Source organism: Nomascus leucogenys, chromosome 23 (assembly GCF_006542625.1).
Source record: "Nomascus leucogenys isolate Asia chromosome 23, Asia_NLE_v1, whole genome shotgun sequence".
Lineage (NCBI taxonomy): Eukaryota > Metazoa > Chordata > Mammalia > Primates > Hylobatidae > Nomascus > Nomascus leucogenys.
In genome coordinates, this window is record NC_044403.1 from 26,941,449 (window position 1) to 26,969,089 (window position 27,641).

Here is a 27,641-nt window from a genome sequence, read left to right on the forward strand (position 1 = left end):
AAATTGATGACATCAAAAACCCTCCAATACATATATAAAGCATTCTGACTTCACATTTAAATGATTTGAGGAGAATCCATACCATGGTGGCTGCCATCTTGTACAAATGATGGATAGTTGCCTGCACTCTAATTTAAAGACAAGTAATTTACACAGCACTTAGGTTTCAAAGTGCTTTGCACCCACTTGGCTGCTAATACGTTTTTCATTCCTGACCTTTTAGCATTGACTAGTTCCAATAAGGATTCAGTTGACTAGGTTTCTGTCTCTCCTCAGTCCATGCTTAAAAGAAAAAACCACTGAGTTAAATGAAGTCCCTAACACATGAAGTCCCTAACACATGAAGAGTCCCTAACACATGAAGAGTCCCTAACACATGAAGAGCAGCATTGAGGAGCTCATATGTTCTTGGACGTGACTTAAAAGCGAAAGTCTTTTACTAGAATTTATACAGACAAGTGATTTTCTGTGTAAATCTGTTTTCTAAGGGGGTACTTTCCTCTCTGAAAGTAGCAATTCCTTCTCAACTACTTAGCAAACACAGGGCTGACCCAGAAGACATAAACGGGGCTCTCTAGTCACCAAGCAGAACATGCCCAGGTGAAACTAGCACAGCTGAATGTATTATTAAGATATGACTATTTAATATTTTCGATGTGGATGAGTCATTTTTATTGACCTTTGCCAACGGAGAGCTTAGCAGCGAGTCAGTGGAGGAACTGGGGTTTATCCTCAGGGACTGAGAATTTCCATTCTCTCACACAGAAGGCCTTTCCCTCCTGTGGACTTAGTAGCTCATTAAAAACAGAAGCCTAGAAACTGGGGCTTGACCGCAAGTGGAAGCCCTCAGTAAATCTGCCACCCTTGAACTTCTTAATGAAGGGGGAAATAGACCCAGGCATCCTTTGGCTTTGCACGTTTCCTCTGAGCACTGGCTTTAGCACACAGGGCACCAGCTTGCTCTCCCTAGCTGTGGCTCCCACTTGTGAGCCATGCTCTGTAGCGCCCTCTGCTGCTTCTTTCTGTGGGAAACAGCTGTGGTTCTCAGCGCTGGATCCCCTGCCTCCCCATCATTGTCTCCAGCTGCCCTGTAAGAACAGCCAATGCTTTGCTTTCGTGAAATCTTAAGTTCTCCACCCTTTCCCCCTGAACCATGAGCTTAACCATCCTCCCATCTCCCTGGGAGAATATTACACAACAGAGGGATGAGTTCATTCATTTTTCCTATCAGTGTATGGTATAGAGGGTTATTGGGAAAGTCAGTCAGGGCTGATTCTTTGGTTCTTATTTCCAAGCATTCATATGAGCCTAAATCTGTTGGATACAGCTAGTCAGCTAACGAATGAATGGAATTTCAAATATATTCCTCAGTCCATTAAATGGAAATAAACTAAGAATAGGTTGGAATACAGGCCATTAGAGATTATTTGGTTCATGCTCCAAGTATCAAAGAATCTAGACCTTGGAAGAATTTGCCTTTTTCTTTCATTCTCCCTAATCTTATTTCATGGTTACAATAATTCTTATTAGGTTGAGGTTATTGATCTCCATTCTACAAGTGGCTCTGCAGCTCATGCTCTTAGAAAAGGGCTTTCCACCCAGATCTACTCCATTCTTCCCCATGTAAAACTTCTCCTTCTAGAGGTGAGAGCACGCACAGGTCTAGCCACACACTCGTGTTTGTTTCTTCTTGGGACCAGTATCACGTGTTTGTGAGAAGCCAGTAGGCTTTACAAAAACAGCCTAGACTGAAGAATGGGTGATGAAATCCAGCTTCAGGCTGTGATTTATTCACAACTGTTGATGCATCCCATTCCACCAACCTCATGGACCCCAGATGTTCTGAAGGGACTTTATGAGGCATAATTTAATGCCCAATGTCTCTGACAGATCTCACTAACTTTCCAGGACACTTGTAGTAACAGGGAGCTCCATACTCCGTCTTTTTGTTGTTGTTTTTGAACAAAATATGAGTAACACTCTCCAGGTGAAGAATTCAATGCTAACTTCTTTAACATTCCTTACTTATGGAGTTGAAAAACTCAGCCATAGATTTGGAAATGGGAGCTATCTGGGGGATTTTTTTTCTTGGAGTGGACCATGCTTGAGCTCCATCTGACCCAACAACCTCCATCTATTGCAGCAGAGAGATGTGTGACCAGCAGAATGCCTTCACCATGTGTCCCCTGTGCGACAAGTCCTGTGATTACTGGAACCTCAGCTCAGCCTGTGGGACCGCACGGGCCAGCCACCTGTTTGACAACCCTGCCACCGTCTTCTTCTCCATCTTCATGGCTCTGTGGGGTATGTGGCCATCACCAGGCTTGTTTATATGGGTGGTTCCTTTACATGGGCACAGTGACCAAACTCTAAAGCTCATCCCCTTCAGGTTACTTACTTTTGCATTTTTTTCTTCCCATCCCAAGAAGTATTTTAAGGATAACACCTTTCTCTTCTTTACTCATATGTGTGAATAGAAATAGGAATATCCTTCATGTCTTTATCTGTTTTCTCTCAGATGTAGTCATGCTAACCATGTACTAGCCCCATGTGTGATTTATTCAGAATTTGAACCAGTGCCTGTTTTGAAAACCTCTAGCACACCCGTAAGACTCCTCCAGGTACACTGACTTAGGTGAGATTATAGATATCATGCAGCACAATACTTAGAATGGTGGAGTGACTGCCGTGGTCACAGAGTTAGCTCATGGTAAAGGTGGGCTGAGGTTTGGTCTCCTGACTCCTGTTCAGTGCGATTGTTAGGACATCATGAGTGTAGACCGTACTGTCCCTGCACTGTTTAATTTAATATTTAATGCCGGAGTAATGCTTTCAGTATTCCCACCAAAGGGATTTGTGGAGGAAAAAATAATTCCTTCATTTTTCTCCTCCTCCCTTCCTCCCAGAGTATGGGGTAATAAACTTGTTCTGAGCCATAGGTATCTGACTGTAAACACACACAGATACACACACACACACACACACACACACACACACACACACTCCTATTCTCACAAACTGGAATAACGTGGGATAACCACCCCATGGTAACTGAGCATTTCTAAGAAGACACACCCATGAGTATTAGAAAAGGGACCAAGTCAACATGTGTCAGCCCATCTGAGTAGCCACCTGCTCCTTTACTCATCACCGAATGTGCAGGCCCTTGGTTTGCACATTGGATCACAGACCGGCAGGACCACAGTCCTGCTGCAGAGGCTGCTTGATTTATCACTGACTCCATGGGGCCCGGAGGATATGCCAGGATGGGCCCTGAGTCACACGTCCCTGAGAGTATGAGGAGAAGGAGGAGAGGGAGAGGCCTGTTCTCAGTGGTTCTTAGGAGAACTAGAACACAACCTTCCTCCATTCCCCGTGGGGACCTTCACTTGGGTGGAGACAGAACTTGACTGGAAAGATGCCCGTATTCCTAGGCCACCGAGAAAAATTTCCAGGGCACATTCTATTCTCTATTATCAGGGAAGGCAGCTGCGTTCCGGAGCACACGGGCAGTGTTCAGCCCATCGAGAGTTGGAGCAGGGAGCAGGAGGAGATGGAATTGTGATCATAGAGTCCTGGGACTGACTGTTCACAGGCAGGGTCGGTAGAACACACTGAAGTTGGGGCTTGTTGCCTGGGAAGTCACTGGCAGCTCTGTGTCTCCTTATCAAACAGGAGCGTCGTGGAATTACCCCAAGATCCACCTGAACTGATTTGGAACCCAGAAAACGTATTCATTTTTTGCTATATTACAACTCTAATGCCCATAATTTGTCTTGCAGATATTACCACCATTGAGTTGCTGAAGCCTAATAACTGCAGGTCTATAATCCTTCAAGAACTTTCTTGGGACACATAATCCCCTGTTGTAGAGAAACTTGGTTTTCAATTGTACTTCCTAGTTTCAGGTTTCAACAACTGCCTCTTCTCTTCCCTCGATAGCTGTAATGAACAGCTACCTCCCACCCCTTCCGAGATCCTCAGTCATTTCCTACCCCACCCCTGGACCCACTGTCTTCCTCTCACATCACAGTGCAGGGAAAGTACCCAGGGGTGGGATTGCGCCAGAGCTTGCTGGCATAGGGTAGGATTTGGTTTTGTTTTTTGACAGCCTTGCTGTGCTTTATGTGATTGTTCAGTTACAGCAGCCAAGAGCCTTTAGGCGAGATTGTCTACAAATTACAATTAAAAATAATAGTAATGCCTCTCATTACCTTGATTATTATGATTAGTGGTGCTGTGCTGGGTGGGCCTGGGTCAGGGCCCAGGCCTGCCGGGAATAAGGCTGGGAAGAAATGGCTGTACACAGAGAGAGACTTGGGCTGCTGGTGGCAGTGGAAGGGGCGGTGTGGAGTCAGGAGGTCTTGGGGGATACCAGTCAGCAGGACCCAAGTCTGTTGGCTCCCCTGTGGCTCTGACTTCAAACTCCAGGGAACGTTGGGAAAGAGAGTGAAGTCCTACTGAAAGGGAAGGAAAGAGACAGGGTTTCAGAACTCTTTTCTGAATAGAGGTTAAGGACACTGACCTAGGCAGACCTAATGTGTGTCTCAGTTCTGCTCTTTACCAGCTAGGGATCCTATAGCAGGTAAGTGTGAACCTAGCTCTGTGTCACTAAAGTCAATACTCTTGATCAAGGTGCCCTGTTCCCTTGGGCAGATTAATCTTTGGGCATCGTTGTCCTCATCTGTAAATTGAGTGAAATAATACCTACCCCACAGTGTTCTTGTGACAGGTGGGTGAGGTATGCACGCAGAGCATGTAGTATAGTGCCTGGCATAGATGTGCACCCAGAACTGGGAGCTGCTCTCCATCAGTATGGTGGTCCTCCCTTGCCCTCACGACTCATCTATCCATGACTCTTTCGCCCCTCTCATCATTCCTGCAGTCTGACTTCTCCCTTCATGGAGACACCAGTTGGTCAGCACTCTGGGCACTGCTGTGTGCACAGCCCTCCTCGGGAACCAAGGAAGGAGCAGTAGGAAGAGGAGGGACTTACTACCATTCTTAGTATCCCCAGGCCAAAGCCAGTGTTGGGAGGTCAGAATACACACACTCGAGAAAGGCCTCAAATCCAAGGGAGAAAAACATGCAAATCAGTGCATGCAAAATGTTATGTCAGATGAAAACATGCAAATCAGTGCGCCATAATGTAGCTGCAAGTAAAACAAATGCAGCTTTAAGTAACTGTGTATTCAACCAGTGCACAGGTGTTCGATATTCTCAGTTCTGTGCTGTGACCGAGGTAGACATAGGCAGCTAAGAGCCAGGAAAACTTCACAGTCCTGTTATTACGTCACAGACATGAAGTGCCAGCCAAGAGTCAGGCATGGCATGCAGTGAAGTGTGCTCAGGTTCCTGCTAGGGGTGGGGTGGACCTGTAGGGATGGCCTCAGGGAATGTCATGTCCCTCCCTTTCCAGGGTGCCATGAACATAGGGCAGTAGGAGTGAGGAGGACAGGGCGCCATGGTGACTGATCTTATGGAAGAGGGGGACTTGAGCTGGGTCAGGATAGAATGAGGGTAGAAGCTGGGGGATAGCACAGGAGAGCGGGACAATGTGCACAAGTCGAGTATGGAGATGACGGTAAGGGGATGACCCAGCTGTAATGCAGGCATGAGATGTATGTTGTCAAATGGCAGGATGAGAGATTGAGATAGATAGTTCAGGCTCGCCTAGTCCTGGAATCCAGAGAGAGGAACTTAGACTATAAGGAGTCATTGAACTGTAGGCAGGTAGTGTTGGCACCCTTCCTTTGCCCACTCCTTCAGTGCCCGAATGCCATTGTCCTTCAAAAATCAGCTCGGATGCCTCCTCTGGCAGGTAGCACTTCTCTTCATAGGCCCACAGCTTTTTCATCTGTGTCATTCTTAAGGCCCTGATCACTTTATGTCTTGTATTGTAGTTGTTTACAGTCTCTTCTCACAGATTGTAAACAACTTGAGAAGCAAAATCCACACGAAGTTAACCTAATCTCCCCGACAATGCCTAGAATGGTGTTTTGTACATTGCAGATACCTTAGTTGGGACTGGTGCTTTTGCAGGATTAGAAATTCACACAAACTTACGCAAATAACAAGAGATTTATTTTCAGAAAGCAAGAGACAAGCTCCTGGGTGTAGGAAATGAAATATAACCAGGCCTCTTGGGAACTGGAGCTAGAGATGCTGTGGGAAGCGAAGGCCTTCCCTCCTTTCAGGTGCTGCGTGGTCTTTCCCATGCCTGCTCCTCTGTGTGTCTTTCAGTTTCAGTTTTCAAAGGCGGAAATCTGACTGCTCTGTCAGCAGGCCCTGGATCAGATGTCCAGCCCTGGTATAACAAACCGTGGCTGTAGGGTTGTGCTGGTGGGGGTATCAGTTTCTTCCTAGAGCATGCTGAGAAAGGCATGCTAGTCCTTCAGAGGGCCATGGGTGGGGCAGGCAAACTGATGGATGTGTAGGTGTGGCAGGCATTCTACAACTATTTGCTAAGCCAATGGAAGAATGAAAGCACACTACTTTACAGAGATTATTCTATCAGCTACATGCAGGATGGGTTGGAAGGCGGAAAGTCTGGAGTCAGGTAGAACTGTCAGGAGACTGTGATGTAACCTCAGAATGAGATGATTAGGGCCCAAATGAGGGATAGAAAGAAAGAAACGTAGGGAAAAAGTGACAGTGCTGACGAAGGTGAAAGAGGAAAGAATGTATGCGTAGGCAAGATGAGGCTTGTCTAAAAATCCTACAGACCCCTCCCTTTTTATTTTCTTCATCCTGCCATCCTTACTTCTCTGGATCATTGTTTACCCTCTTCTCATAACTTAGAAGTGGAGAAAGGAGCGCGTGTGTGTGTGTGTGTGTTTGTGTGTGTGCGTGTGTGTGTTTGTGTGCATGTGTGTTTGTGTGCGTGTGTGTTTGTGTGCGTGTGTGTGTGTGTAACATATCTATTGGTTCTCAAGGATGTGGAGTATTTCTATCAGTTTCACTTAGAAGTGGGAAAAAAAAGCTAAATGCATTAGAGAGCTCCTAAATTTAAAATCTGTTAGCTTATTCGCCACCTCCACTGGGAGCCCAAAGGGTACAGAATCCACTCTTCAAAAATAATCGAGGTTTTTGTTGTTGTTGTTCTTTTTCAGCTACCATGTTCCTGGAAAACTGGAAGAGGCTACAGATGCGACTGGGCTACTTTTGGGACCTGACTGGCATAGAAGAGGAAGAAGTGAGTTCTTTCATGTATTTCTCACATACTTCTGTGGGCTTTTGCTTTGTTTTGATCCTGGAAATGGACTCTCTTGAGTGAGATAACCATGTATGTTTGCTGTCACTGGCTGGGTCTCACAGTGGCTGCCTGTGTAGCTTGGCTCCATGGACTGGGCCATGGTTGACCTACTCTGAGGCCAAGAGTTCAAATAACCCCTCTTCCCTTGAGCTGGAGGGCATTGAGCCTGATGTTTGGGCAGATGTCCCAGTGCCCTCCTCTGGGGAAAGAGGTGGCAGAAGATGCAAGAACAAGAGGCAAGAGGTAATCTTGAGATCATAAAGCCAGAGAATCAGGGATATGTCAGAATGCCCTAGGAGCCTCCTGAGGGCCAAAGGAGAGGCAGGATGTCAGGTGCTGGTTGTCTTTGATGTCTGTGAATGAAGAAAGAAACACTGAACCTCTGTGGTATAAGCCCGTGCACTGTGTGTGAAACTGGGGAGTGGGGGAGGCGTGAGCTAAGGGAAAGGGTAGGTTCTTCTAGAGCAGTGTTCTGGACAGATGATCTTTAAATAATGCAAATAAATCAGCCTTCCCTCATAGCTCTTCTGAGGACTAGCCCCCCATTCTCGATGCTGGTAAGCCGATGACGGGCAGTGTGTCGTGCTTGCTCCCGTGATCTATTCCCACCATAATTCCTGCTCCTCCAAAAGCAACCCCACTGCCACTCGGCCCTCCTCCCCTCTTCTTTCACTTCCAAGCTCAGCAAGCCCCTCTGTTCTGACCATTAAAACCTTCAAGGCCTCCTGATACCAGGTGCCACCATGGATGGGATATCAAGCAGGGACTCTCAACAGTGTGGATATTGTGGGTGAGGGGCTGAGGGCTGTGTCTAGAAGGGCCAGGAGGCACTTTCAGTTGCCTGAGTACCCACTTGCAAGGGCTGGCCACAGCAGTAAGGCCACAGCAGTAAGGTGGCTGCAGGCAACACAAGCCTGCTCATTACTCTCCTACAGTGATTGCCTTGGACTAGGGACCTGGGGCCTTCTGGCCCTGACACTTTATGAGAAAGAAGTGGAATCCTTAATTTAGTCTCTTCCCAAGCCTGTATGTCCCCACATCTGTGGCATGTCACCATTTCTTCTTAATGCTCTAAGTAGTCTACTTGCCTTTGAGCAGGTAGGCTGAAGAATGGCAGGACCCTCAGGGCAGCTGCATGAAATGGAATCTACCAGTGCAGGGTGTGCTGCCTGAAACTGCTGGAAGGAGAGATGTAATGATATAGCCTTTCTCCACCTCCCGTGGGTTCTCACTTAATTGCATTCCCATCCCACTCCACCCCATTGCATTACCATATATTGCGTACCCACTCTACTCCAGTCCTAGGTATTGTGCATATACCCTGAGGTAATACTATCATGAACTCTGTGGTGAAAGAGAGAATATACATATGCATTCTGCCTTCAGAGAGGATTCAAATTATTTAGGAAGATAAGCAACAGAGAATAATAAAGACAGTTGCATTTCTTGTAGGAAAATTCCCAAACTGGTCCTTCCAATAGAAAGAACTCTAGAAGTTTGAATATGGGTGATCTAGTGGGGAAATCTTTGTATTATTGGTCCCATCTGATTTAGCTGAAATATGTCTCATATACATGAGAGAGACAGAGAGAGAGGGAGGCTGGGGGAGGTGGATAGGGTACAGTGCCTACTCCCCTAATGCCATAGAATGTTTCCAAAAAGAGAAGAAGATGCATTTTGGCATCCAAGCCTGTGCGGGGCCAGAGACAAGTTAAGTGTGTCTGCTAAGTAGAGTTGAGTAAGCCCTCACGTCTTGCTGTTAGAGAGCAAGTGTAAACATAGTCTCTCCATCAGAAAAGCCTCAGTTATAACTCAGTACCCTTGAAATCTCTGTAACAAGTCCCTGGCAGGAGTGAGATTATAATCCATTTTTCTTTCTGTAGCCAGGTTTCCTGTTTATCTGTTTAACCCAATGAGCCATGGTAACTTCCTGGGAGGTACATGATTTGAGGAGCTCATGTGCTGGCTGAGAGGGGCCTGGCCAAGGCTGGGTTTACCCAGGGCCTAAGGAGACATTCCGGATGAGATCTCCGTGTGAGGTTGCTGCAAGGCTGGTTGGTTCTGTAGCGTGACTGGCGTGCCCCACATGTGCACAGGCCAGCCTCAACTTTTCCTTTAATGCATTTCTAGTTTGGATTAGCACACATCAATTTCAGTTCAATTCTGAACATGGCCATTAAGCATCTATTACATACTAGGTTTTTATATGGAATATGGAATTATCTCAGGCATAGTGTCTGATCTCCAAAGGGCTGCATTCAGCAGGGTGCTCTTTGGTCTATAAATATTTAGAATAGAATGGAGAGTGTGAGAGAGAAATTGCTCTGGCTAATGTAGAGAGGAAATTCTTTAAAAATCAGGGTTTTGAAGACTGGTTGGCTTTTAATGGGCAGCAAAGGGAAGAAGGGGCGCCCACAAGAAAGAAACAGCAGCAGAAGCCTTGACCTGGGAAAGTGAGGCAACAACAAGATATCTTGAAAGGCAAGTTGGCTTCAGGGGACAGGGCTCAGTATGCAGTGGTGACAAGGAAAAAGTATAGTCTGGTGACTGGGTCAGGGAGGGTCCTGATTGCTAATCTGTATCTCCCAGGCCATGGGAAGGCATGAAGGTCAGGATAGCAAGGTACGAATGACTTGAACAAGGGTCCTAGGACTTATATGAAGCATTTAACCCACATTCAAAATGAGGAGTGAGTGGAAGGCAGATGTTACTTGGGCATTGGAGGGAGGGAGGCAGCAGGGGTCCTTGAAAGCCGTGATTAGAAGTTTTTTCTGTTTTAACGAGACACCTCCCAGTATCAGGAATGCTTGCGAGTCTAGCTTTCTATAACCTTAAGACTTCTTTCTTCCCCACGGTATCTACTAGGAAACACTTGCTTCCCAGGGGAAAGGAGGGTGCCAACTGACATACACCAAAGCTTGTGCACCCTCTAGTCCTCCCACCTGGGTGCCTCCAGCAGGTGGGTCACCCCAGGAGGGGTAGAACAAGCAGTAGGGCTTAAGTCCAGCTTGGAAACCAGAGAGAAGCCAGAAGAAGACTGGAGACTGCTTTCTTATGAGGGTGGGGAAGGAAGGAAGCAACCATGCCCAACGGCCCACCCCCCTGGGCCAGTGCAGGTCTGCCTATGGGTGTTCCTGTGGACATCAGCACGGGACTTATTGAAGGACTCCTCTGATCCTGTCTGTCCTTTTTGCAGGGAGATCTGCCAGACCTCCAGAGTTTTATACTCCAAAATGGGATAATCTTCAGCTCAGTGGGCCACTCTTGCCCATTACCTTCTGTCACATCAGGAATACCCTGGACCTCTTAGAGAGTGTGGCCTTATCTGAACACAGATATCCTGCCCACCCATCTCTCTCCCACCCATCTCTCTCCCACCCATCATGTATCACATCAAAGCTTAGATATCCTCAGTGACTTCTTTCTGGTTTCATAGGAAACCAAATCCTCTGCCTACCTTTCTAACCTCAGCTTGTGTCATTCTCCTCCTTGCTTAGACCTTCCAGCTACCCAGGCCTTCATTCTGTCTCGAGCTCATTCCAGCCTTTGCCCTGGCTATTCCTGTTGCACAGACTGCTTTTCTCCCAGACTCTGCAAGGCCTGTCTTTTCTCGGCTTTTGTGTCTCAGTGAAAACATTGCCATCTTCAGATTGGCCTCCGCCAACTCCCTAATCTGAAGCAGCCATCCTGCTTTATTTCTTCTGAGTGTTCTTATCCTCATCTGCTAGTTTCTCATTTGTGTGCTGGTTTACTCACTGTAACTTTTCTCTACTTGGAGATAAGTTCCGGGGAAGGAGGTATCTTGTGTCTAGGACTCGCAGTATAGCCTCAGTGCCTGGAAAGAGCTCAGAGTATAGCAGGTGCTTGATGACTCTTGGTTGAAGACATTTGTTGGATGTATCTCTGGACTTACCTCTTTACATCAGACAGGCGTGGTCCTGAGCAGGCTTGGGTTCTTCCTCGCAGCTGGCTCCTGGGGAGACTGACCACGTGGAAACGGTTCCCAGAGTCTCGATGGGAGGGGTGATGATCTGTGATGACTTGGCATCAGATTACCCATCCAGTGCTGTTGTGTTTGGGGAACATCAGGAGTATCAGGCTGATCTGCCCATGGCTGGGTGTGTCAAAGCAGCCCTTCCAGGGGCTGGATTCTGCTCTGGCCAGGAGCTCAGTTGTCCAATTTGAGGGATTCCATAACCTCACCCCACTTGCTTGGCTGCAAACAGGGAGGTCCTTGTCAGGCCTGCTTCAGCTGAGTGCAGCGCAGCCTGTCTCTTTTTTGAGTTTTGGATTCCTGTCCGAGTGCTTAGGAAGCTAGGCTTGCTTTAAAAAGGTAAGGGTTATGGCCGGGTGCAGTGGCTCATGCCTGTAATCCCAGCACTTTGAGAGGCAGAGGTGGGCGGATCACCTGAGGTTAGGAATTCAAGATCAGCTTGGTCAACATGATGAAACCCCATCTCTACTAAAAATACAAAAAAAATCAGCTGGGCCTGATGGCATGTGCGTGTAATCCCAGCTACTCTGGAGGCTGAGGCAGGAGAATTGCTTGAGCCTGGAAGGCAGAGGTTGCAGTGAGCCGAGATCATGCCACAGCACTCCAGCCTGGGCGACAGAGTTGAGACTCTGTCTCAAAAAAAAAAAAAAAAAAAAAGATGAGGGAGCTCTGAACTGGGGCCCAGCGTGGGGGGAGGTGAGCCACAGCCATACCTAGAGGGATTCAAGCAAACTCCTCTGTGTGCTGCCACATCATGTCCTGGAAAGCCAGAGATAATCAGAAACATCCTGCCGGTCAGCTGGGGGGGCCTCCCTTAGCCCCTGTGCAGGGTATGGAAGGGGAGAGAGGCTCCTCTGTCTTGAAGAGATTTAGAACCCATGTTCTGGAACTCACTGAAAGATATTGCTAGTTTTTAATTAAACTCTCCCATTGGAATAATGTAGAAGAAAAGCAACCAAATTTCAGAGGCCATGGGGGAGAACCTCAAACCATACTTCTCCAAGTATTCCTGCAGGTTATTTATTGTTACAGGCAAAAGTTGCTCTGCGGGAAATGATGTGCTTAGGAAAATTAAGCAAGCGTCTTGACAGTAGTACTTTTCAGAGTTTTTAATATGCTCATTGTGACTCTCAGAAAGTCGATACGTTCTAGTGTTTTCCAGTCTTTTAGACCTTGGAATCTTTTTTAGCTGAAATTCTCTTGGCACACACATTAGGAAATGCTGTGTTGGAGAACGGATGAAGGTGAGAGACCAAATCAAGTGCACTTTACAAGCAGTTAGAGATTTCTGTGTGTTCTGCACGGTGCCAAGTACTGTGCAAAACAGAATAATACAGAGCAGGTAGCTGATCTTTATGTTAGGATAAGAAGACTCTCACATGCAAAACAGCTAGGAAAAAATAAAAGAAAAATACGTAATGAAGATCTACGGTGTGTGGTATAAGCTATAAAAATCTAGGAATTCAGAGAGGGAGGAGACCCCACCTGGTAGGTATGTTGCAACAGTTGGAGAAGGCCTCCTGGAAGGGGTGGGACTGACGTCCCCTCGGAGAATGGGTGAGGATGGAATGGCACCGCCTGCTGTTGTTTTAGTTATGCTTGTTAGTCACGTACATGGTCTGTCCTCTCCTGCATCATGGCATGTCTTGGGAAAGCCAGAGACAGGTCAAGAGCCTGGCCTGTTGACCTTTGGAATCTCTGACATATGGACAGAGATAAGGACATGTGTGTTCCCTGAATGGCAGAGCCCATTGTGAGCCAGTACCTGAATCCCTGCCCAGGAGTTATCGATAAACGATGCAGGAACATGAAGTCCTCACACCTGTAGATGTTTGTTCTTGAGCTGGAAACCGTAAGGAAGGCCCGCCAATGAGGCCAGGTGTACACAGTTAAATTTTCTTTGAAGTGAGTCATGCATTTTCCTACCCCGGCATCTGCACTGATTTGACCATGGTTCTCTGGATTAGTTAGGTGCTCTTTCCCATGCCTGGTGACTCACAACTCAGGTTTGTGTTGCTGAATGGCCCAGTGAGGTCTCTTGAGCATTGCTGTACTTGCCAATGAGTTACTCACCAAGGCTGTACAGGAAACAGGTCCAGGCAAGTGAGTTTTAAGATTCCCTATGGCCACCCTTGACTTTGATGTTTATTGGTCACCATTTTAATTCAGAGAATAATGGAGCAGGGAAGGAGTTTTGTTGTTGCCCTCACTCCCAGCTGTGGGGCACACCTGTTTCTCCAGCTGGGAGTTAGCTTGTTGAAAGTTAAAGTTTGAGGTGTGACAATGGTTGGTGGGATGACCAGGGATATCCCTCTGCCTCTGGTGAAACTGCTCTGCAAAGCACTGGGCCCCTCTTCGTATCACCCAGTTAACATTTCCTCTCTCTTTTCTCAACACTGGCGCTATCCCCAGGAACGTGCCCAGGTTTGGTTTTCAGTGTGATAACGAGTGTTGTGTGTCCCTTGTCTCTTCCTCACGTTGTGTTCTTATGTTAGGATGTGATGTCTAGACGCCTTGTGATTGTGTGTGGTGGGGCAGTTCATATCCAATAGCATTCAATCCTAAATGCTGATGTTAATGTACATGTGTCTGCTTATAACCCTCAGGCCAAGGTCATTCTTCCTTTTGTTTACTAACCACTCACTGCTCTTTGGTTTAGGAACATTCCAGGCCTGAGTATGAAACCAAAGTTCGAGAGAAAATGCTAAAGGAGAGCAACAAGTCGGCTGTCCAGAAATTGGAAACAAACACGACGGAGTGTGGCGATGAGGTATGAAGCTGCGCTTGTTGCTTACGGTCCTCTTGTTGAGATCCTGTTGTCATTTTGTTTCGCACACCTTAGTGAAGGGAGACTGGGCTTGAGAAGGGGTTGATGTGGGGCGGGTTGAGATGAGAGCATGACATCTCGCATTGTCCTGCAGCCAGAGATCATGGGCAATGAATGGGCTTTCGCTATGACTTGACCTCTCTTTCCAGATAGCGGTGCTATCTGGTCAAAATGGGAGGGCAAGTTGGAGGAGAAACAGTTTCAGGCCTGATTCCTACTATCATCTAAATATTGAATAATAATAACATTCAATACCCCACCAGACCAACCACCACCACGGCTAATCCTTATCGAGTGCTTGCTCTATGTTAGACACTGTTCTAAGTGTATTACATTATCTCACAATAAGTCTGTGAGGCTGGTACTATTGCTATGTAAATGAAGGCTCATGAAAAAAGTTATGTCGACAGATTAAGTCATTTGCCAGAGGTCACACAGCCAGTAAATGGTAGGTGGATCTGGGATTCCACTGCAGGTCTATTAGTCTGTGCACCTAACCACTATGCCATACAGCCTTCAACTGCAATGGGAAAAATCAAAGGATAGAGCAAGAAATGGCTCTTAGGGCCTGCAGTGGCAAATTCATGCCTGTATTTGCTCCAGCTACTCGTGCAATGTTCCTTACATTTCATTTTATCTCGGTGGGCCTCCAAACGTGGAAACATGATGGTGACCATGTCCTCTGAGTCATGTCTCTGAGTTTCATGGTGGCATGCAGTCATTAAAACAGAGCTTCAGAATTTGTGCTGTGGTTCGTAAAAATACTCAAAGTATATATGTTGGGGGGCATGGGGATGCTCTTTGGGATACCTGTCTCTGTGTGCCACCCATCTTTGAAAGCAAGGGGGGGTTGGGGGGTTGGGGGGAGAGAGAGAGAGAGGGAGGAGTTTATGTCTTTCTTAATCTGGTTCTTGAAAAAAAAATCTACTAGATTGAAAATCTGTTGCTTTTAGATGTGTCTTTTCTCCGTCTTGGATTTGAATTCAAATTTCATTTCATTTCGCATTCTTTAAGTTGGAACCATTCATGTTAACATGCAAATTTATGCAAGCATCAAAACAGAAGAATGTGGTGTTTTCGAGCCCAAAATACTGGCATTTTTTTTTTTTTTTTAAGAAAACAGAACTTAAACAGAACAGAGAGGGTGGCCCTCTGAGTTATTTTTTTTCCTAGATGAAGACCAAGTCCAAGACCACCAATTATTCAGGGAAATAATGAATTCATTCTTAGGAAAGACTAATCATCACCGCCACCCTCATCAGAAAGCAAGCATTCTGTGTTCTGTCAGCTTCGGCAACGCCATGCAAACTTCTTTCTCCACCCCATAGCAATATACAATGGATAATTTTATGGAAATCACATGTAACTTTTATTGACCACTGACTCATTTAATTTTAATTCCATAGACGGGAATGCCAAGGAGCTGGAATTGCGTACACTGAGGCTGTGGTTCTAATATAAACATTGCTTGGGTATATATGCATGATTGGTCAAATAACTTTCAGGAACCATGAATAATTAAAAAACATCTGAATGCATTATGAATGATACATATGTTTATGTTTTAGCATTCAACATCTATTTTCATTACACTGTTGAGAATGCAAAGCTCAAAGTATCTAATGCCTTATGGGCACTGGGGGGAAATGACCTTCTCAAATGAGCAGTGTAAGATAAAAATGGCCTAGAATTTGATTGTCAGGATTCTTCTTGTGTTTCCTCAGTTTCTTTAACATTGTTAATGCTTCTGTTCTTGCCAAATCCAGCCATAGGTGGGAGATAAAGATGGATGCTGCTCTTGTCTGCAGGCAGAGTTGTAGTCAATATCCACCGCATTGCATTGCTGCAGGGGCACCATTGCACGTGGAATGTTTAGGAAAGGCACCTGCTTCTGAGGAATAGACAGGGACTAAAGAATCAAATTCTAGCTGGTGGTCTTGGATGTGCTTGTTTCACCCCAGAAGATCACCTTGGTTCTGCCTTCACTGTAATCCTGATGCTGCATATCCCCACCTCTCCTTACTTTCCTTCCTGTTGAATGGTAAAAAGCTACCATTTACTGAGGCCCAGAGTGGTGCACAAATTTGCTTAAGACCACATAGCTAGTTGTGTGGAAGCTGGTAATCAAACCCAGCTCTGCCTGATCCCCAAGGCCTATTTGCTTTTCTTTTTTCTTTTTAATTTTAAAGATACCAAGTCCATTTACTTTTTAAACATGTTTATTGAGATTTAATTTTATACGCTAAAATTCACCCATTTAAAGTGTACAATTCAATGGTTTTTAGCATATTCACAGATTCGTGCAATTATCTACACAATTTATTTGAAAACATTTTTATCATCCCAAAAAGAAACCCTGTACCCAATAGTTGCCAAGCTGTGGGTAACAACTAGTCTACTTTCTGTCTCTATAGATTTGCCTATTCTGGACTTTCATGTAAATGGTATTATAGAATATGCGGTCCTTAGCTTCTTTCACTTAGCAACATTTTTTTAGGATTCATTCACGTTGTAGCATATATCAGTACTTCATTCTTTTATATTGCCAAATAATATTCTGTATTTTGGATTTGCTTCATTTTATTTATTGATGCAGTTGATGGACACTTGGGTGGTCTCCACTTTTGGGCTATTATGAATAATGCTGCAATGGACATTTGTGTACAAGTTTTTTTTTTGGCCATATGCTTTCATTTTTCTTGGGTATATACCTAGGAGTAGAATTGCTGGGTCATATGGTAACTCTATGTTTAACATTTTAAAGAACTGCCATGCTCTTTTTCCAAAGTGGTTATGTTATTTCACATTCCAACCAGCTATTTATGAGGTTTCTAGCATCTCCACATCCTCACCAACACTTATTATCTGTTTTTTAAATTTGATCCATCCCAGTGGTGTGAAGTGATATTTCATTGTAGTTCTAACTTGCATTTCCCTAATGACTAATGATATGAACATCATTAGTGGTCATTTGCATGTCTTCTTTGGAAAAATATCTATTCAAATCCTTTGCCTCTTAAAAATATTGGGTTAATTGGCTTTTGATTATCAGGTTGTAAGAGTTATTTATATATTTGGAATATATGAAGTTCTTTATATATTTGGGATATAAGAAATTGTTTATATATTTGGAATACCAGTCTTATCAAATAATATGATGTAGAAATAGTTTCTTTAATTCTGTAGATTCTTTTCACTTTATTGAAATTTTGAATTTTGAGATAGTTCAACTTATCTAATTTTGTTACTTATGCTTTTGTGTTATATCTCAGAAACCATTGCCTAATCCAATGTCATTAAGATATTTCTAATTTTTCTTCTAAGAATTTTATAGTTTTAACACTTGCAGTTAGGCTTATGATCCATTTTAAGTTAATTTTTCTGTGTGATATAAGGAGGGGATTCAAATGTATTTTGCTGCATGTAGATATTCAGTTGTCCCAGCACCATTTGTTGAACAGACTGTTTCCTCACTGAATTATCTTGACACCCTTATCAAAAGTCAATTGACCATAAATGTAAGAGTTTATTTCTGGACATCAATTAGATTCCATTAATCTATATGTCTGTTCTTATGTAGTACCACCCTATCTTGATTGCTGTGCCTGTATAGTAAGTTTTGAAATTGGGGGTATGAGTCCTCTGACTTTGTACTTTTTTTTCAAATTTGTTTTGACAATTCTGGGTGCTTTGCATTTCCATGTGAACTTCATGACTAGCTTGTCAGTGTCTATAAGAAAGCAAGCTGGGATTTTGCTAGGGATTGAATTGAATCTGTAGACTAATTTTGGAAGAATTGCCATCTTAGCAATAGTAAGTCTTCTACGAATGTGGTATATCTTTCTGTTTATGTAGACCTTTTGTTTTTCCAACAATGTTTTATAGTTTTCAGTGTGCAAGTCTTGTACATATTTTGTTAAATTTATTGATAATTTTTTTTGATGCTATTGAAAATATAGTTTTCTTGATTTTATTTTTGGATTGTTTATTGCCAGTATATAGAAATATAATTGATTTTTCTATATTGATCTTGTATCCCGTAACTTTTCTGAACTCATTTTTTAGTTCTAATAATTTTTAATGGATTCCTTAGGATTTTCTATTTGTGAGATCATGTTATCTGTGAATAGAGATAGTTTTACTTCTTTTTTTCAATCTGGATATATTTTATCCCTGCTCCCTCCACCCATTTCCTAATTCCCCTGATTGGAATCTCCTATACAATGCTGAATAGACGTGGTGAGGCCAGGCGCTGTGGCTCACGCCTGTAATCCCAGCACTTTGGGAGGCTGAGGTGGGCGGATCATGAGGTCAAGAGATCGAGACCATCCTGGCTAACATGGTGAAAAGTGAAACCCCGTCTCTACTAAAAATACAAAAAAATTAGCCGGGCATGGTGGTGGGCACCTGTAGTCCCAGCTGCTTGGGAGGCTGAGGCAGGAGAATGGTGTGAACCTGGGAGGCGGAGCTGGCAGTGAACCAAGACTGCGCCACTGCACTCCAGCCTGGGTGACAGAGCAAGACTCCGTCTCAAAAAAAAAAAAAAAAAAAAAAATGTGGTGAGAATGGACTTCCTTGCTTTGTTTTTGATCATAGGAGGAAAAAAAATATTAGTCTTTAACCATTAAGTCAGGCCATAGCTTTTTTTTTTCACCCTTTTTTTTTTTTTTTTTTGGTTTGTTTTAAGCTCTCTCTATAAGGTTTCCCTCTAAGGCCCTTCTTGCATTGCTATAAATACCCAAGGCTGAGTAATTTATTAAAAAGAGAGGTTTAATTGGATCATGGTTCTGTAGGGTTTAGAAAAGGCATGGTGCTGGTATCTTCTTGGCTTCTAAGGAGGCCTCAGGAAGTTTATAATCATTGTGGAAGGTGAAGGGGGAGCAGGCACATCACATACTGAAAGCAGGAGTGAGAAAGAGGAGTGAGTTATAGGGGAGGTGGTGCCACACACTTTTAAATGACCAGATCTCACAGGAACTCACTCACCTTTGCAAAGACAGTACCAAGCCATGAGGGATCCACCCCCATGATCCAAACACCTCCTGCCAGTCTCTACCTCCAGCACCGAGGATTACAATTCAACATCAGATTTGTGTGGGAACAAGTATCCAAACTGTATCAGCTTCCCTGAGAACAATTCACATCACATGTACATGACGCTGATCTGAAATGAAATATTCTTTACTGTAATGAGGTGATAACCATATGTTAGGACCCTGGGGTAGGAGTTATGGTACCATTACCAGGCAGCTGAGCCTTCTGGGTCTCTTCCACCTCAGCTGTCATGCAGGGAGATTAGATTACACAGCCTCTCCAGTTCTGAGAGTCAGCAGTTTTCTTTGCTGATGTGCAGAGATGATGTTGGTCATCAACCCATTGGTCTGGGGGATTGGACTGTCCCTTATTTCTTTATATGGTAGTAACTTGGCTCTTACACTTTCTCTTATTGATTTTCAAGGATGTGGGCATAGGAGGATGTTAACAATGATAAAATTATAAGTAACATTTATGGAGTGCTTATTGTATGTAATCTGCAAAGCTTTACAAGTATTATTTGCTTTATTATTTCCTTTATGATCCCCAACTCACAGATGAGAAGACTGAGGTCTATAGGGGAACATAAGTTGATCAATGATAATACATGGCAGAGCCAGAGTCCAAGCCAGGCAGTCTGACTCAAAAGCAATGCTTTTAACCTCTTGCTCCTGTGTCTGCTGAAAGTTTTCCTTCAACAGATCCTCAAACACTCCTAAAAAGTCGTGTTTGGTTCTTCTTTCCTAAACTAAAGGCAGAAAAGACTGTGGTATTCACTGGAAAGATGGGTGAGAGACAAACTCGCTACCCTACATTAGTGGTTTTGTGTAAATTTTAGTGGGGTGATGCTCTGTTTCCACTGAGGACAACAGTGGGGAGAATTAGCTCAGTTTACTGCTAGAGGTTCAACAGACAGTAGGGAAAATTCAGGAATATAAATATAGATACAGATTGTGTTTTCAAGAAAGAATACTGAGTCCGGAATTTTTAATAAAAGAATAGCGTGGATTTTTTTTTTCCTAAATCAGTTTGAATCTTTTCTAGACTGCTGTATCCCGGACGCATTTGGAGGTTTTCTTAAGTTTCCCTGCAGGTCACCAATTCTCTCTGTTCCTACAAGATGGTAAAGCTCTAAGTTGAGTGCAGATGGCAAGGTGCTGGAGCTGGCAGGTTGAGGAGCAGTGCTGGTCTTTGCCTCTTATCTCTGTAACCTTTCACTCAGTGCTTTCTCAGCCCGTGCCTCCTTTGCTTCCAATAAACTTTCTATTAGAGTACAGTAAGAAGACAAAACTCATTCTACGAGGGTCAGCAGAGACAATACGAAGAGCTAATCTAAAGGTGTTTGAAGAAGAGATGTGGAGGCAAGCAGGACAGGGAGGCAATGGAGAGATTAGCATGGCAGGAAGTGGGCACCACCTTAGGGCTGCAAGGACAGGAGCAGAGCTGGCCTTACTAGAGCCCAGGAGCCAGGACCACCCAGTGGGAGCTGGAATCCCAGAAGAGATGCCATCTGAAGCAGATAGAAAAAGTAAAGGAGAAATACCCTGGATTTCCCTTTTCTGCCCCCCAGCCTCCCATCATTACCTCCCATTGGCCAGACCTAACCAAAAGTCAGTCGATGAGTTATTCAAGGAAATAGAGTTTTTGGGGTCAGCACAGAGCAAAGGAACAGCAGAATCTTATCTGAAAGCAACCAGGAAAGCGCTGGAGCGAAAGTCCAGGCAATAAGTCGATGTAACTTTAGAACCCACTAGCCACAAATCATTTACAAGTGGGGTCCTTGGTTGGAGGTTGGAGAGGCTGTTGGGAAAGAGAAATAAAAATTTGACAAGAAGCACAGGAATGCTCACCACTGACATAATGAATAAATACACCAATGGTCAGTTTTTCAGACCATCCCTGAACTGTTGAGAGTGTTTGTGTGAGTGAGCGGGTGTGTGAGAGTGAGTCAGTGGCATGAGCATGTGTGAGATTGTGTTAGTGTGTGTGTGTGGGTGGGTGTGTCAGTGTGCCAGTGGTGTGAGATTGTGTTAGTGTGTATGTGTGTGTGAGAGAGGGAGACAAGGAGAGGGAGCATGCCTGAGTGATGGTGTCATTGGAGTGACACAAATGGGCTCAGATAACAGAAGGCTTCAAAAAGGAGCAAAAATATATTTTTGTGTCAAGATGCAAAGAACATGAACAAGTAGAGTTGGGGGGGGCGCTAATGGCAAATGTGGGTTTCATACTTCTATGAAACATATCACTGAAAGGACTTTAAAACAAAATCCTATTTAACTAGTCCTGGGAGTTTCTTCATGGAGCTTGTCACCCACATATTGATTTAGCCAGTGCGCAGGCCCCGGTGCCCCCATCCCTGCCTGAGCCACCCGCGGTGCTCATTTAATGAATGTTTTCTGTTGAGCACTGCAGCTAGAAGGCAACAGGAGCCTAGAGGAGGCTGTGGATAGAGGGGTGTTAATTTACTGCTCAGTTCATCACCCTGGGGACAATTATTTCAAAAGAAAACTCATCTAAAGTTAAAGCACTGAAACATCTACGACAGACGCCTCTGGCAGGCGCAATAAACAAACACGTGGAATAAATTATGCATAATTGTAGGGCCTTTGCAGAGGCTGGGACAACAGCAACGGGAAGCTGGGACATTGTTGGAGCATGCGCATGGGTGGAGAAGGGAGGCCCAGCGAGCAGGGGATGAGGGTCCCTCTCGCCTCTTAATCTGGGCCAAGGGAGACATGGTCCAGGCTTTCCACGCAGGCCTCGGGTGGTTTATCAGTTCTTTGAGCAGATGAAGTTCCCTCGTGCCCTCTTTTGAGGCACTAAATGACCAAATAACCACTTGAGGGTCAAAAACATAAAGAATCAAAATAATTATCGCAGCCTCTTCTTAGGGTTTCTCGTTGGCAAAGGGAAACGCTGAGGCACAGAAAGGGACTAAATTTTGCCAGAGATTCTTGTAGTAAAAGAGAAGCTGAGATGAGATGTGAGCTTGGTTCTATTTCTGAAATCTGTTTATGGCCTGGTGCTTAAGGGCTCTAAGCATCCTTATTATATGGGCATTTCATGGACTCTGGTTATTAAGGGCTGAATTAGGACACCTGGGACCTTTGTTCTCTCCCGTACGCCTGTATGAGCTGAGGAAGAATTGGCAGAAAATGGCCTGGGTTCTGTCCCAAGCTGAAGGGCAGTCGGGGAGTCAAGCCCCTGTGCTCTCAGACCAGTCCCTGAGCTGGTCTGATAAGAGCTGAGAGGCTGCAGATTGGTTCAGCTCTGCGGTCCTGTGCTTCAGAGGATCTGTGCACACTGCCCTTGGCCTTCTGATATTTGGTAATAAGGACAATGAAACAGGTCACTTCATTTCAGGGGACATGTAGCTCCCTGGAACCTGTGTCACAAAAGTGGAATTGTTGCTGAAGGCTGCCCCCTGACAATTTTATGTACTATTTTTTAAACTTTTGCTTTAATTTTTTATTTTTGACAGTGCATGGTTTCTAGCTGTGGCTCCTCTCTCTCTCTTTCTTTCTCTACCCGCCCCCTCACCCCGCCCCTTCTCTGTAATTTCTCAGGGAGTGGCCTCCTTTTTCACCTCTGGTCCCAGTCACATCCCCAGTCATGCCCCGGGGCACCCCAGCCAAGAGAAATGGGTGAGCATAGGAGAAGAGAAATGGAGGTAGCAAGGAAATTTATGGGTAGAGATGTGGGCAGTCTAGGATGTGGATCTCCTTAGGGTACTTTAGGACTTAAATTTAGAGCTGGATCCTGCCTCCCTTCCCCTCATTGGCGGAAACCAGCCACAAGGCTCCACCTAAATGAGCAGAAGGCAGGGAAATACAGTCCTTGCCTAGCAGCCTCCAAGCAGCAGCTCCAAACCACCAAAGGGAGAGCCAGTCTTCACAGCCACCACATCACACCGCGATGTGAGTGGACTGTGGGCAGCTGGACTCTGGGGAGGTGGTAGCCGAGGTAGTTAGGGAACAGCTACTGGTGATTCTGATTGACTACCACCTCCGGAGAATTGCTGCCGTGGGAAATGAGAAAGGAAGAAGGGCTCTTGAAAAAAATGCCGTAAGGAATTTCAGTGAGTGAGCCAGAAGCGCTCATCCACAGTGTACGCACAGTGTGCTGGAGTGTGGGACTGACCCTTTCTAAACAGAATTTAGCACTCTCTTACATGGCAAGGTTTTTTTTTGTTGTTGTTGTTCGTAATTACACAAGTTATACATGAAAGCATCTTCAGAAAAATTCTGACGTCTCCCTGGACCTACCTCTTTTCCTCCCAATGTTGTCTCCTTAGAAGTAGCCAGAGCTAGCAGTTTGGTTTGTACCCTTCCAGGTCTTTTCTCATGCATTTTTATTCATGTATAAATTCATATTTGTTCTGGGCTCTGGTTGTGGGTTTATTTACGCGTGCACACACACACACATACAGAAGTCATGAACAAATGATTTCATCAGATCATGGTTCCCAATAACCTGAGACACCCCAGGGTGCCATAGGAAACTCACAGAAGTGACATGGAATTACTAAACATTTCTTAGGGAAGCCCAGCAATGATTGACATCTGTACACCACCACACAATGTTACCTCAGCAGTGTCAATGTTCTATAGTATGATGTTTTTTAATGTCATCATGTTTTAGTGAAGCTGACTTTTCTGTGGTTGCAGCCAGTGAGAACTGCACAAAATCATTGTGGAACAGGAAGCATGAGTGTTGCTGTTCAATCTGATACCAAGATTAGAAAAGTTGGAAGTTGTCTAACAGGTGCACACATTCTGTTAGCTAGTAATCAGGTTTAAGAATGAAATAAATTATTATTATTTATTTCAATTTATGCATATTTTCCCCAATGGCTATTAATTTGTTAGGACATAAATATTTATTAAGTTATTTGGACTTAGCTACTTAACACATGGAACTGTTAAGTATTTCTTTTAGCCTAAGAGCATTACATAAAAGTTGCTGGGACCTTAAAGGCACTATGAACCGAGAAAGTTTGGAAACAGCTGCATAACGAATTTCCTAAGTTGGGCGCAGTGGCTCACGCATGTAATCCCAGCACTTTGGGAGGCCAGGGTGGGCGGACTGCTTGAGCTCAGGAGTTTGAGACCAGCCTGGGCAACATAGTAAGACCCTATCTCTACAAATAATTTAAAAAATTAGCTATGCATGGTGGCATGGGCCTGTAGTTCCAGCTACTCGGGAGCCTGAGGCAGGAGGATGGCTTGAGCCCAGGAGTTGGAGGCTGCAGTAAGCTGTGATTGTGCCACTGCACTGAAACCTGGGTGACAAAGCGAGTCTCTGCCTCTTAAACAAAACAAAACAGAACAACACAAAAAAAACAAAAAAAAAATCCAAAACCAAAAACCAAAAAAACTTTTATGTTCAATAGAGATTTAAAAGTAAAGCAGACAGCCAAGAGCAGAACACTTAAAAAGTGAGTTTTAAAGTTGCAGGAATTTATTTGGGGATGGCAACAGCCTGTGGAAACAGTGGGTTGGGAAAGTGCCAGGTGTGCTGGCTTCCTCCACTCTTGCTCTTTGGGCCTCCCACGGACTTCTCTCTTGGGCCTCACAGTGCATCTGCCCCAGTGTGTATATTCCCTCTCTTTTATTGCCGTCTCTCTGCATGTTTGTGCACACGTGTGTATGTGAGTGTGCATGGTAGGAGGGCACTGAGGGTTTCTCATCATGGGCACCCTTGTAAATCCTTGGTATTTAAAATAAACCCGACAACTTCTAATCCAGGGGACGTTGCTTTACTTAACAATCTCCAGCGTGGTTCGGGCTTCATGGAGAAGGATGCCAGAGATGTGTAGAATGCGTCCATAAACATCTCCCTGCACGGAGCCTGTGAATTATGCATCCCAAGTAGACTCCTTGGGCGGCCCAGGCCATCAGATGGGTGGCTCTGGCCCGCTTCAACTGAAAGTCGATTCTTAGCATCAGGAGTTCTGGCTAAAATAAGACCTTCTCCTCTGCGCACTGTATACATTTCTGCTGGCCAGGGTCTAAATTAAGAAGTTACAAATAAGGAGAGCCCTGAGGCCTGGGTTATGGAAGCAAAGCTAGAAAGAGACAGGGCAGCCTGTGAAATGAGAGTGCAGTGGGGGAGGAGAAGCTGTGGATCCAGCCTCGGAGCTAAGGCTGGGCAGATTCAGGATGGTATTTCAGACCAGACCCTCATGGCTTCTGGGAAAACACGAGACCCAAATATGTGCAATGATTGGGAATGTTGGAATAGCGTAGTTGCTAGGAGAGGCCAGCACATACCATTGGGATGTGTGATGTTAGGCACAATTGACTTGCAGTTTGGACTTTTCTTTTTTTTGGTTTAAATGATTTTTCCATATATGGCCAGAAGCACGTAAATTAAATTTGTCTTTTGCTGTCTGGGCCAAGGTCGTTATTTCACTTCCTTCGAATTCACTGGAAACACACACATGCCCTTCAGGTTCCCTTGCTCTTTCTCCCTTAATGTGCCAGAAACTCAAAAGTGCTGGTTTAAAAAATTCCTCCAGGGTCAAAATGTGTTCTGGCTCCCTGCAATTCTTTTGATATGGTGGTCAAAAGGAGCTTTCAAAGAAAACTGACGGGATTGCCCTTTTGTGGATGGAGAAACAGAGGCTTTGAGACTATGTGCTTCTGACAATCATTGCCCAGCTAGAGGTTGTAAAAACCTCCTTCTCCACCCACCGCCACAGCCTGCTCAGCCATGCTGTAGCTGGTGAGAAGGGGCTTACCGTCCAAATCATTGCAGTCCTGTCACTGAATGGACCCCACATCATTTCCAAGCATTACTTTAACTTTCATAAAGAATAAAGAACTAGCATGAAAAAAAAAAAGTGTCCTTACTTTATATTCCCCCAGATGCAGACCCTGAGCCAGTGATTCAAGTGCAAAATTGTGGGGGAGGTAGACTCTCCAGTAGTGGAGTGAGCAAGTGAGAGAGACAAGGGAAGGCAGCCCAGAAGGGGTGCCTGGTCAATCAGGTCACCACTGTGGACAACTGGAGCTTAGTTCTCCTGGGAATTCTGGGAGCTGATTTAGAACGTACACTTTAGAGTGGTATTGCATGAGGGGCGAGTGTCTTAGTTGGTTTCTGCTGCTACAGTGAAATACCTTAGACTGGGTAATTTCTAGACAACAGAAACTTATTTCTCACAGTTCTGGAGGCTGGGAAGGCTAAGATCAAGACACTGGCAGATTCAATATCTGATAAGGGCTGCTGTCTGCTTCCAAGATGATGCCTTGTTGCTGCGTTCTCACATGGCAGAAGACCGAACAGCAAAAGGACAGTAGAGTGCTTCCTTCTTTTTTCAGATCATGAATCCATTCATGAGGGCAGAGCTCCTCAGGACTTAAGCACTTCTCAAAGACCCTGTCTCTTAACACCATCACCTTGGGGTTTCAGTTCCAACATATGAATTCTTCAGGGACTCATCTATTCAAACCAGAGCAGTGAGAGAGCTGAGTTTATGTGAGGTCCTGTCAGTCACTGTTATGGGCAGCTCTAAGTGTGAGTGTGTGAGTGTGTGTATCTTAATTCTCCTGCACTTCTAGTCTGCCTTGAACATGCACATGGGAAGAGAAGGCTCAGGCCACCAAAAAGAAACCTTTAGGCAAAGAAGTGAAGGCGCTGGCAGTTGGAAGTTGGACTCAAAATTATCCTGGCAAGCCTTGAGGAAATCTGGAGCAGACACTAACGGTATCAGGGTCTCCTAAGTCCTAAAGTGCATGAGTTAAGATCTAGTCAGACAATCAGAAATCCTGGAGTTCAGTAGAGGGAATTTAATATATGGAGCTAGCTAGGAAGGTGTCAGAAGGGCTGACAAGCTAAATAAGGATGGGCAAACAACCCAGAGACAGCATCAGCAGGAAGCTGGGGTACCTCCCATCAGTAGGAGGTGGCCCAGGGCCAGGTCCTCTAGTGGGAACTGGAACCATGCAGGAAACTGCGTGGTGGGAATTGGGGCCGCCAAGGGAAGGGCAGTCCAGCAAGTAATGGAAGTATGAAGAGTTGCAGCCACTGCATGAAGCAGATAGAGAGAGGAGAGGGAGGCTCTGGGTTCCCATTCCATCTATCTACCTGCCAAACTGGCACCAGTACCTTCCATTGACTGAATCTAGCCAGAAGCCAGTTGGCAAGGGATTCTGAGAAGCGTCCCTTTGGAGATCTGCTCTCCTTACATTATGTATTAGACCAGGAAATGGCAGATGTGGGGGTAAACAGGAAAATGATTGGCACTAATTTTAATCCTTTACCTCACATAAACATGTGCTTTCCTCCCCCCACCTCCTTTGCTCGTTCTACTACATGACTGTTGGCTTTGTCATCTCCAAAGGAGACTCCAGGAATTTCTGTGGACATTGGGTGAACTACGTTTTTGGGAAGTGACAGATGATAGAATGGGGAACATGCTCCAAACCCTTGTTCACCCCTGTTCTGAAGTATCCCAGGGGCTGTTCCTGTGCCTTGGGCACTTCTGTTCAGCAGCAGAAGGACCATAAATTTCCTGCCTTGATCATATG

The 27,641-nt window shown here is 44.9% G+C and overlaps 1 protein-coding gene across 1 annotated transcript in view; it reads left to right on the plus strand.

Annotated features, from left to right (window-relative positions):
* ANO2 (anoctamin 2) overlaps positions 1 to 27,641 on the plus strand; it is a 376,891-nt gene that overhangs the window by 193,479 nt on the left and 155,771 nt on the right. Inside the window, exons 12-14 of the mRNA XM_030804747.1 lie at positions 2,144 to 2,304; positions 7,113 to 7,195; positions 13,909 to 14,019. Of these exons, the coding sequence (XP_030660607.1) occupies positions 2,144 to 2,304; positions 7,113 to 7,195; positions 13,909 to 14,019 (355 nt within the window). The remainder of the gene's footprint in view (positions 1 to 2,143; positions 2,305 to 7,112; positions 7,196 to 13,908; positions 14,020 to 27,641) is intronic.